At 38.5% G+C, this 12,462-nt stretch overlaps 1 protein-coding gene across 1 annotated transcript in view; it reads left to right on the forward strand.

Annotated features, from left to right (window-relative positions):
- LOC140505205 (myelin-oligodendrocyte glycoprotein-like) overlaps positions 1-2,023 on the forward strand; it is a 42,238-nt gene extending 40,215 nt beyond the window's left edge. Inside the window, exon 6 of the mRNA XM_072610962.1 lies at positions 71-2,023. Coding sequence (XP_072467063.1) covers positions 71-84 — 14 coding nt within the window. The 3' untranslated portion in view covers positions 85-2,023. The remainder of the gene's footprint in view (positions 1-70) is intronic.
- The last annotated feature ends 10,439 nt before the right edge of the window (positions 2,024-12,462 follow it).

Below are 12,462 nucleotides of genomic sequence, written 5' to 3' on the forward strand. Positions count from 1 at the left end.
GGAATTTGTTTTAGTTGAGGTGAGTCCCTGACTTCACTCCATGATCTTGGCTCCTCTTTGTTGCTTTTAGATATCTCTTTATAACACCTGCACCACTCCTGAGGCTCTGGATACCATCCTGTTGATTGGCATACTAGAAGGATGAATGGCAATGGTGATGGAAGGAGATCTGAAAGAAGGTCTGGGAATGTAGAGGACTCTGGATTAATGGGATTTGCTTCCTTCTGTGTCCTTTTCCCACATAGTATTACACCTCCACAACCAAACCTGTCTGAACATCAAATTGTCTATCTGCAAAATGGAGATGGTAATACTATCACAGCTACATCACATTAGTAGTAAGAAGGAAATAATCATTTATCAACTGCCTACCATGTTTCAGGCACCGTACTATGGGTTTTATAAATGTGATCTTATTTCGGTCTAACAACAATCCTGGGAGGTAGCTGCTATTATTATCCCCTTTTTACAGTTGAGGAAATTGAGTTAGGTAGAGGTTAAATGATGTGCCCAGGGTCAAAAAACTAGTAAGTATCTGAGGTTGGATTAGAACTCAGGTCAATCCTGACTCCAGACCCAGTGCTATACCCACTGTGCCACATGCAGTTTTTTTTTTTATTGCTAGAAATAGTAGTACTCATAAACCTCATAAACCTAAAAGTGTACTAAAATAGTAGCTGGTGAACCTTAACCTCATCAGAATTTGTTCAAAGAGGGATTATTATGCACACTCAGTTTGGAGAAGAGAAATCTCCCTTGCCCACATGAAAGTTGAATGGGAAGGGACTGAGAGAAGGGAGGATGTGTGCCAGCAGAAAGGAGGATGGATTGAGGAGGTCGAAGTAAGAAGGCAAAGACTTTAACAATGACAGGGTGAAAGGAGAGAGAGTAGGATAAATGGGGAAAAATAAGATGCAGGAAAATACATAGTAGTAATCATAACCAGGAAAAACATTTAAAGGAAGTTTCTCTGATAAAGGCTTCATTTCTCAAATATATAAAGAACCAAGTCAAATTTATAAAAATAAGAGTCATTCCTCCATTGATAAATGACCAAAAGACATGAATAGTTAGTGTTCACACAAAATAATCAAACTATTTGTAGACATATCAAAAAATGCTCTGAATTCCTATTGATTAAAGAAATACAAATTAAAAGAACTCTGAGGTATCAACCCACACTTTTGAGATTGATTAGTGTGACAGAAAAGGAAAATGACAAATGTTGGAGTCGATATGGGAAAAATGAGACACTAATGCACTGTTTCCAAAATCGCATACTAATTCAACCATCCTATTGAGCAACTTGGAAGGATACCTAAAGGTCTACAAAAACATGCATCCCCTTTGTCCAAGTAATACTACTACTAAGTTTATATACAAAAGAGATTCTTTAAAGAAGGAAATTGACCTATGTGTACAAAAATATTTATAGCAGCTCTCTTTGTGGTGGCAAAGAATCTGAAACTGAGGGAATATTCATCAATCGGGGGATGTCTGAACAAGTTGTAGTATATGATTATGACCGAATACTATTGTGCTATAAGAAATGATGAGCAAGAGGCTCTCAGAAAAACCTGGAAAGACTTACATGGATTGATGCAAAATAAAATCAGCAGAACTAGGAGAACATCCTACACAGTGACCGCAACAGTGTATGATGATCAACTGTGAATGCCTTGACTATTCTCAGCAGTACTATGATCAAAAATAATTCCATAGGATTTATGATTTTAAAAAATGCTATCCATCTCCAGATTTAAAAAAATATCACATGAGGCTGAATACAGAACAAACCATATTTTTTCTTTGCTTTCTTCATTTTGAGTCTGTGTTTTCTTTCATGATATGACTAGCATGGAAATATATTTTACATGACCACTTCTGTATGTAACCTGTATCAAATTGCTTGCTTTCTCAATGAAGCAGGGAGGAAAGGGAGACAAGGAGAGAATTTGGAACGCTAAGTTTGAAACGATTTTAAAAATTGTTTTTACATGTAACTGAGGAAATATTAAATTTTTAAAAAGCAATAATAGTCCCTGATATTGTTCTTCAAATCATTTTGTCTAAGTTTATAAGCTACCCATCATTTAACACTCAAAGTCATGGAGTTCTCTTACATATTGAGAATCTCATTTTCCTCATTTAAAAAATCATTCTCTTTTCCTCCATACCCACCCTTAATCCAAACTCCTCTCCTACCGTTTTCTAAAGGTTTGATAGAACTCACTTTTAAATCCATTAAGCCCTGAGAATATTTTCTTGAGGAGTTCATAGATGGCTTGCACAATTTGTTTTTACTAAAATAGGATTAAGTATTCTATTTCCTCCTCTCTTAACCTGGGCAATTTATACTTTTGTAAAAATTCATTCATTTCACTTGATTGTCAGATTATTGGCATACAATTGGCCAAAATAGCTCTTAGTTATTGTGTTAATTTTGTCTTCATTGGTGGGAATTCACACTTTTCATTTTTGATGCTGGTAATTTGACTTTTTACTTTATTTTACTGAATCGGTGGAGTATAGATGGCAGACTAGAAAAGTGCATATACTCTAGCACTTTACCCACAGGGGGAAAATTTTACAGAATACCTGTAAAAATGACTCTCAAGAAATTCTAGAGCAGCAAAAGTCACAGAGCAATGGAGAGAAAGAGGTTTCCAGCCAAGGGTAACCTGGAAGGCCAACAGGAAAGGTCTATCTCACAGGACACTGAGCAGAGCAGAGCCCAGCCCTGGCTGCACTGCACTGGAATGAACAGGACCTGAACAGACTTCTGGGGCAGAATTCCCAGCAGGGAGGGTTCCAGATCCCTCAACCCACAAGCAACAAAGAAAGCTCCAAAGGTCAGTGTGGGAGGGCTTTCCTAGGTGGGTGAGAGGGGAATGGGGTTCCTCCAGCAATAGCCCCAGGAGGTGGCAGCAGCAGCAGCAACAGGTTGCAGGCAGCTATAGTGGCCAGGAAACAACCTGGATCCATTGTCCAGGCAGCTCAGCTTAAAGTCTCTGGCAGTAGGGAGCAGCAATCTAAACCTCAGCCCTGAGTGATGACCCCACCCCCACCCAAATCCCCAGGGAAATCAAGCAGCTGAGTACCATCTCAGCCTTGAACACAATACTGGGGAGAGGAGTGGCAATAGGACCATCCTCTTGACAAATGATTCAGAAGTCAAGTAAGTGGCTATGAAAATGCTCAAAAAAGGAGAAAAAATAAGACCATAGAAGGCTACTTTCTCTATGAACAGGTCCCTCCTCATTCTTTCACATGAGGAAGGACAAGGCTTAATATCACAAGAAGTTAAGACCCCTGCCTCCAGGGCCTCCAAAGTGAACTTAAACTGAGCTCAGGCAATAGAAGAACTAGAAAAGTGATTTAGCAGCTTGCTAAAGGAGAACCAAAAACATGCTGAGGAAAATAACACCTTTAAAAAGAGACCAACTCAATTGGAAAAAGAGATCCAAGAAACTAGTGAGGAGAAGGAGGCTTTAAAAGCAGAATTAGCCAAATGGAGGAGAAGTTTCAAAAGCTCAGTGAACAAAATAGTTCTTTGAAAGAGAGAATTGAGTTCAGGGAAATGAATGACTATGAGATAAACCAAACAGTTAAAAAACAAAACCAAAAGTTTTAAAAAATAGAAGATGATGTGAAACTTCTCATTGGAAAAACAACTGTCCTGGAAAATAGATCCAGGAGAGATAGTTTAAAAATTATGAGACTACCTGAAAGCCATGAACAAAAAAACAGCCTAGACATTATCTTCCATGGAATTATCAAGGAAAACTGTACTGATATTCTAGAACCAGAGGGCAAAATAAATACTGAAAGAATCCACCAATCACCTCCTGAAACAGACCCAAAAAGAGAAACTCCTACGAATATTGTGGCCAAATTTCAGAGTTCCCAGGTCAAGGAAAAAATGCTGCAAGCAGCTAGAAAGAAACAATTTGAGTATTGTAGAAATAGTCAGGATAACACAGGATCTGGCAGTTTCTACATTAAGGGATTGAAGGGCTTGGAATAGGATATTCCAGAAGTCAAAGGAACTGGGATTAAAACCAAGAATCACCTAAGCAGAAAAACTTAGTATAATACTTCAGGGGAAAAAAATGGTCATTCAATGAAATAGAGGAATTTCAAGCATTCATGATGAAAAGACCAGAACTGAAAAGAAAATCTGACTTTCAAACACGAGAATTAAGAGAAGCATGAAAAGGTAAATGGAAAGAGAAATCGTAAAGACTTTCTAAAGCTGAACTATGTACATTCCTACATGGAAAGAAAATATTTGTAACTCCTAAGACTTTTCTCAGTATTTAGGTAGGTGGAGGGATTGTACACACACACACACACACACACACACACACACACACACACATACACACACACACACATATATAGACAGAGAGTACAGGTCGTGTTGAATCAGAAGAGATGATATCCACACACAAAAAATAAAATAAAAATGAAGGGGTAAGGGAGGAAAATACTGGGAGGAGAAAGGGAGAAATGGAATGGGTCAGCCTATAACTCATAAAAGAGGTATGTAAAATCTTGTTCAATGGAGGAGAAAAAGGAGAAGGGGAGAGGGGAAAAGTGAAACTACTCTTTCCACATATGGCGTAAGGAGAGAATGACATGCTCACTAAATTTGGTATGAAAATCTATATTACACTACAGGAAAGTAGGGGACAAAGTGATAAGTGGGGTGAGGTTAATGATAGAAGGGAGGGCAAATGGGAGAAGGGAGTAACTAGAAATAAACACTTTTGGAAAGGGACAAAGTCAAAGAGGGAATAAAAAAATAAGGGGGAGGGGATGGAGCCAAGATGGTGGAGTGAAAGCAAGGACTCACCTAAGCTCCTTGACAAACTCCTCTGGATATCTCTGAAAGGAGAATCTGACCAGACTTTGGAGGTGTAGAATCCAGTGGGTGACAGACTTTGACAGATTCGGAGCCCAGGTTGGACTGGAACGTCCACGGGAAGGATCTCTTCCGCGGGGGTAAGCCCTCAGCGCACAGCGCAGCGCGGTCTGCGCAGCAGGGCGGAAGGGACCTGAGAAGCCCGAGAGTGGTGGGCGAAACCAGTGGAGCAGGAGACAAGCCAAACTGAGCCGGTGAGAGCCGCTGAGCACCAGATATCAGCGCAGCAGCCCTTGAAAGCTTCAGCCTGAAGACTAAACTTCGGTAAGTCACCTCCTTGAACTTCTGGGAGCCAGGATTGCGGAGTGATCAGTAAATGCTCTCTCCTCCCCACTGATGACCGTGAGGGAACCATAAAATTCTTCCCCAGATAAATCCTGGATCAGCGGGAACAGCAGAAGGGGGCAAATAGTCTCATAACACCAGAGGCTAGAAAAATAGCAAAGGGGGATTCTTCCTACTGTGGCAGAGGCAATCTGGAAGGACAGACGACCCAGGGCAGAGAAAATTCGCACTGACACCCAGGCAAGCCTCAGTGCCGGGAGATGAGCCCCAGGAGGGGCGGGAACACGCATTAGCTTCTAGGCGTGCCCCAGCCCTCCAGGGGAAAAGGGAAGACAATAGGGAAGCTGGGATCACCATCCCCTGACTTTGCCTTTGCCTCAGGTCAGCTGAGAAGATCTCCTGAGACCAGACCACCCCTCCCACACACCTAACAAGCTAACTACAGGGTTGATCTGGGAAACAAACAAAAAAAAAAGCCTGCTTTTAGCCTAGACACACATCAACTCAGCTCAAAGATCTGTACCTTCTGACTGAAAGAACCAGAAGCTACAACACTCAGCCAACATCATGAATCGGAAAAAGCAGACGAAAAGTGAAAAAACCATAGAATCTTTCTATGGGGATAAGGACCAAAACACAAACACCAAAGAGGTCAGAGCTGAGACTGTACTTCCATCTGAAACCTCAGATGGGACTATGAATTTCTCGCAAGCACAACTAGATTACCCGGAACATCTGAAGAAGGATATAAAAGAAAAACTGGCCAATGATTTTAAAATTATAAAAAAAGAATTCACTGATGAGAACATCACTCTGAAAAGGAAAATTGAAGAAATGGAAAAGGAAGTTCAAAAATAACTGGAGAGAATAATTCCCTAAAAGGAAGAGTTAATCAAACGGAAAAGGAAACCCAAAACCTAATTGGGAAAATTGATCAGATGGAAAAGGAAACCCAAAACCTAACTGGGAAAATTGGTCGAATGGAAAAAGAAGTACAAAAATTAAATGGAGAAAATAGCTCCTTAAAGGGAAAAATTGGTCAGATGGAAAAGGAGATGCAAAAGCTAACTGAAGAAAACAATACGATGAAGATTAGAATTGGGCAAGTAGAAACTAATGACTCAATGAGGCAACAAGAATCAGTCAAACAAAATCTAAAGAATGAAAAGATAGAAGAAAATGTAAAATATTTAATTGGAAAAACAACTGACCTGGAAAATAGATCCAGGAGAGAAAATTTAAGAATTATTGGCCTGCCAGGAACCCATGATGAAGAAAAGAGTCTGGACAATATCTTCCAGGAAATCATCAAGGAAAACTGCCCAGAAGTACTAGACTCAGAGGGCAAAATAGTCATCGAAAGAATCCACCGTTCCCCTCCCGAAAAGGATCCCAAACTCAAAACCCCAAGAAATATCGTCGCCAAATTCCAGAGCTATCAAGTGAAGGAGAGAATACTACAAGCAGCCAGAAAGAAACAATTCAAATATCAAGGACACACAGTTAGGATCACACAGGACCTTGCAGCCTCTATATTAAAAGATCAAAAGAATTGGAACCCAATATTCAGTAAGGCAAAGCAGTTGGGACTTCAACCAAGGATCAACTACCCAGCAAAGTTCAGAATAACATTTCGGGCAAGGAGAAAGTCATGCAACAAAATAAGGGATTTCCAGAGCTTCCTGACCAAAACACCAGAACTCAATAGACAATTTGATCTTCAAATGCAGGTCTCCAGAGAATCATAAAAAGGTAAACAGAGGGGAAAAAAACAAAAACAAAAACTTGCTACTCAATTAGGGCAAACTGTTTACCTCCCTATAAGGGAAGATGATACCTGTTAATCTTGAGAACTGTGCAGCTGTTATGATAAAAGGGATATATGTAGAGGGAACGGGCATAAAGTAAATGATGTCATGTCAAAAATATGATTTAAGTATGAGAAGGGAATGTAATAGGAGGTGTGAAAAGGGGGAAGCAGAAAATGGCAAATTATATCAAAGGAAGAAGTACAAAACTATAGTAGAGGGAAGGAGGGGAGGGAGATGAGCATTGTTTGAGAGGTACTCTCATCTGATTTGTTCAAAGGAGGGAACAATAATCTTAAGTAGATAATCCTAACTAGCTCTATAGGTAGTAGGAGGGGAAGGAGGAAGAAAGGGGAGGGTGGCTAAAAGGGAGGAAAGAAGCAATAAGAGTAAAGGGGACTAAAAGGGAGGGGGGCTAAAAGAAGGAGGGGAAGGCTGCAGGAGGAGGGGGAGAAAAGTGAATACTATTGAGGAGGGGAAGGGAGATGGGAGAGCTAAAAGCACAAATGGTGGGAAAGAGGTTGGAGGGAAATACACAGATTGTAATCATAACTGTGAATGTGAATGGAATGAACTCTCCCATAAAACGGAGACGGATAGCAGAATGGAATAAAAGCCATAATCCAACAATATGCTGCTTACAAGAAACACATTTGAAATGGGGGGATACACATAGGATAAAGGTCAAAGGATGGAGCAGAATATATTGTGCTTCAGTTCATGTAAGAAAGGCAGGAGTAGCAATCCTAATCTCAGACAAAGCAAAAGCAGAAATAGATCTAATCAAAAGGGATAAGGATGGAAACTATATCCTGCTAAAAGGCACCATAGACAATGAAGCAATATCATTACTAAACATGTATGCTCCAAGTGGTATAGCATCCAGATTCTTAGAGGAGAGTTTGGGGGAGTTGAAGGAAGAAATTGATAGCAAAACTATACTAGTTGGGGACCTCAACCTCCCCCTCTCTGAACTCGATAAATCCAACCTCAAAATAAACAAGAAAGAGGTTAAGGAGGTAAATAAAACTCTGGATAAGGTAGATATGATAGATCTTTGGAGAAAATTAAATGGGAATAGAAAGGTATATACCTTTTTCTCAGCGGTACATGGAACATTTACAAAAATTGACCATGTACTAGGACATAAAAATCTCACAATCCAGTGCAGAAAGGTAGAGATAATCAATCAGATCATAATGCATTAAAAATTACATGTAATAAAAGGCCATGGAAAGAGAAACCAAAAATCAATTGGAAACTAAATAATCTAATTCTAAAGAAGGGTTGGGTTAAAGAAGAAATCATAGAAACAATCAACAATTTCATTCAAGAGAATGACAATAGTGAGACAACATACCAAAACTTATGGGATACTGCAAAAGCAGTTATTAGGGGAAGTTTTATATCTCTGAATGCTTACATAAATATAATAGAGAAAGAGGAGATCAATGACTTAGGCTTGCAGTTGAAAAAGCTAGAAAAAGAACAAATTGAAAATCCCCAAGTAAATACCAAATTAGAAATACTGAAAACCAAAGGAGAGATTAATAAAATTGAAATTAGGAAAACTATTGAATTAATAAATAAAACCAATAGTTGGTTTTATGAAAAAACTAATAAAATTGATAAACCTTTGGTCAATCTGATTTAAAAAAAGAAAGAAGAAAACCAAATTACTAATATTAAAAATGAAAGGGGTGAACTCACCTCCAATGATGAGGAAATTAAAACAATAATTAGAAACTACTTTGCCCAACTTTATGCCCACAAATTCGATAATCTAAACGAGATGGATGAATATCTTAAAAAATACAAATTGCCCAGATTAACAGAAGAGGAAGTTGAATACTTAAACAACCCCATCTCAGAAAAAGAAATTGAACAAGCCATCAATGAACTCCCTAGGAAAAAATCTCCAGGGCCAGATGGGTTCACAAGTGAATTCTATCAAACATTTAAAGAACAGTTAATTCCAATACTACATAGATTATTTTTGAAAATTGGGGAAGAAGGAGTCCTCCCAAATTCTTTCTATGATACAAATATGATTTTGATACCCAAACCAGGAAGAGACAAAACAGAGAAAGAAAATTATAGACCAATTTCCCTAATGAATATAGATGCAAAAATTTTAAATAAGATTTTAGCAAAACGAATACAGCATCTTATCACGAGATTAATACATTATGATCAGGTAGGATTCATACCAGGACTACAGGGCTGGTTCAATATTAGGAAAACTATTAGCATTATCGATCACATCAACAACAAAGCTAACAAAAACCACATGATTATCTCAATAGATGCAGAAAAAGCTTTTGACAAAATACAACACCCATTCCTACTAAAAACACTGGAGAACGTAGGAATAAAGGGAACGTTCCATAAAATAATAAACAGTATCTATCTAAAACCTTCAGCAAGCATTATATGCAATGGGGATAAGCTAGATGCATTCCCAATAAGATCAGGGGTGAAACAAGGTTGTCCATTATCACCACTATTATTCAATATGGTACTAGAAATGTTAGCTGTAGCAATTAGACAAGATAAAGATATTCAAGGAATAAGAATAGCCAAAGAAGAAACTAAGTTATCACTCTTTGCAGATGATATGATGATTTACCTAGAGAATCCCAGAGATTCGAGTAAAAAATTACTTGAATTAATAAACAACTTTGGCAAAGTTGCAGGTTACAAAATAAACCCACACAAATCTTCTGCATTCCTATATATTAGCAACAAAGTCCAACAGCAAGAGATAGAAAGAGAAATCCCATTTAAAGCTAGGGTAGACAGTATAAAATACTTAGGAGTCTACCTGCCAAAACAAACCCAGGGATTATATGAACACAATTACAAGACACTTTTTGCACAAATAAAGTCAGATTTAAGTAAGTGGAAAAACATTAGTTGCTCATGGGTAGGCCATGCTAATATAATAAAAATGACAATTCTACCTAAATTAATATACCTATTTAGTGCCATACCAATTAAACTATCAGACAATTACTTTCTAGAGCTGGATAAAATAATATCAAAATTCATTTGGAAAAACAAAAGGTCCAGAATATCAAAGGGACTAATGAAAAGAAATGCTTGGGAAGGTGGCCTAGCGCTACCAGACCTCAAATTGTACTATAAAGCAGCAATTATCAAAACCACTTGGTATTGGCTAAGAAACAGAGAGGTAGACAAGTGGAATAGACTTGGCACTCAAGATGCAGTAAGCAAGGAATATAGCAACCTTCTGTTTGATAAACCCAAGGACCCCAGCTTCTGGGATAAGAACTCATTGTTTGACAAAAATTGCTGGGAAAACTGGATAACAGTGTGGCGGAAATTAGGCATAGACCCATACCTGACACCGTACACAAGAATAAAGTCCAAATGGGTACATGATTTAGGTATAAAGATTGATACCATGAATAAACTGGAGAAGCAAGGAATAGTGTATTTATCAGATCTATGGAGAAGGGAAGAATTCTTTACTAAAGGAGAGATAGAAAGCATTATGAAATGCAAAATGGATAACTTTGATTACATTAAACTGAGAAGTTTTTGCACAACCAAACCCAATGCAACCAAAATCCGGAAGGATGTAGTAAATTGGGAAAGAATTTTTACAGCTAAGCTCGGGGATAAAGGCCTCATTTCTAGAATATATAGAGAACTGACCCAAATGTATAATCATACAAGTCATTCCCCAATTGATAAATGGTCAAAGGATATGAACAGGCAATTTTCAGAAGAAGAAATTAAAGCTATCTATAATCATATGAAAAAATGCTCTAAATCACTATTGATTAGAGAGATGCAAATCAAAACAACTCTGAGGTACCACATCACACCTATCAGATTGGCAAACATGACAGAACAAGAAAATGATAAATGCTGGAGAGGATGTGGGAGAGTTGGAACACTAATTCATTGTTGGTGGAGCTGCGAGCGCATCCAACCATTCTGGAGAGCAATTTGGAACTATGCCCAAAGGGCTACAAAAATGTGCATACCCTTTGACCCAGCAATATCGCTACTAGGACTATATCCCCAAGAGATCATAAAAATGGGAAAGGGTCCCACATGTACAAAAATATTTATAGCAGCACTCTATGTAGTTGCCAAAAACTGGAAGTCAAGGGGATGTCCATCAATTGGGGAATGGCTGAATAAATTATGGTATATGAATGTAATGGAGTACTATTGTGCCATAAGAAATGATGAACAAGAAGACTTCAGAGAGGCCTGGAAGGACTTATATGACCTGATGCTGAGTGAAAGGAGCAGAACAAGGAGAACTTTGTGCACAGCAACGACCACAGTGTGTGAGAGTTTTTTCTGGTAGACTTGGAATTTTGTAATAACGCAAAAACTTCTTATAAAAAAAAAAAATCCCAAAGGCAGTTCTCAAGGCAAAATGCCTTCCACACTCAGAGAAAGAAATATGGAAGTCACTCACAAAATGTAGCAGATCATGTTTGTGTATGTGTATGTGTTTGTGTATCATGTTCTGATTTTTTATACGATTTCTTTCATTTATTTTAGTCTGACTACATAGCATGACTATAGGGAAAATATACTCAATAGGAAAGTATATGTAGAATCTATACAGAATTGTATGCAGTCATGGGGAGGGAGGGGGGTAGTGGGGGGTAGGTGGGGGGGGATAAAATCTCAATTGTATGGCAGTGATTGTTAAACATTAAAAAATAAAAAAATAATAAAAAAATAAAAAAAGAAAGAAAATAAAATTGAAAATACACCATAATCACCAAATTAAGGAGATGATAAAAATATGTGACATAAACTAATAAAATATTAAGGAAATTTTTAAAACAGGAATAAATTGTTATCTAAAAAAATACAAATTGAAAAGACCAGTGCAACTGGAGAAGTAGAAATCTTCCCGTCAGAGGGTGAGGTAGAAAGCCTGACAACTGAAGGGACAACAACAGGTGATAAATCAGGGGGACCTGGGTTCCAGGTAGATTCCACATGCCTTCAGGATATGATTCTTGGGGGAAGCCCCAGCTATGCCCTCTCAGTCTCAGGCCTCACTTTACAAGGGCAGGAGCATGGCCAGGAGGCTGCCTCATTCAGGACAGAGGAGTTGGAAACAAGGGGGCAGTGACAGGAACAGGGCTGCCAGGAGGCTGCAGCGAGCAGCTGGCACCTGGGATCAGGGCTGCTTCAATGAGCAGATGAGGCTGAGGCATGAGAAGCTGGAGAGACTGAGGTTCTAGGTAACTGATCATTTTATTAATGATGGCTAGAGAATTATTAATAAAAGGAGATGATTTGGCTTCCTGTGGTAGACTGAAGTCCACTCCTGGAGGTCTCCTGATGTGGAAAAGTGATTGCTTCCAAATCACCTCTGAGTGGTTAACAATTAATGAGAGAATGAGTATTATAATGAGAGGTGGACCTATTTTAATGAGG

Source organism: Notamacropus eugenii, chromosome 5, assembly GCF_028372415.1.
Source record: "Notamacropus eugenii isolate mMacEug1 chromosome 5, mMacEug1.pri_v2, whole genome shotgun sequence".
Classification (NCBI taxonomy): Eukaryota; Metazoa; Chordata; class Mammalia; order Diprotodontia; family Macropodidae; genus Notamacropus; species Notamacropus eugenii.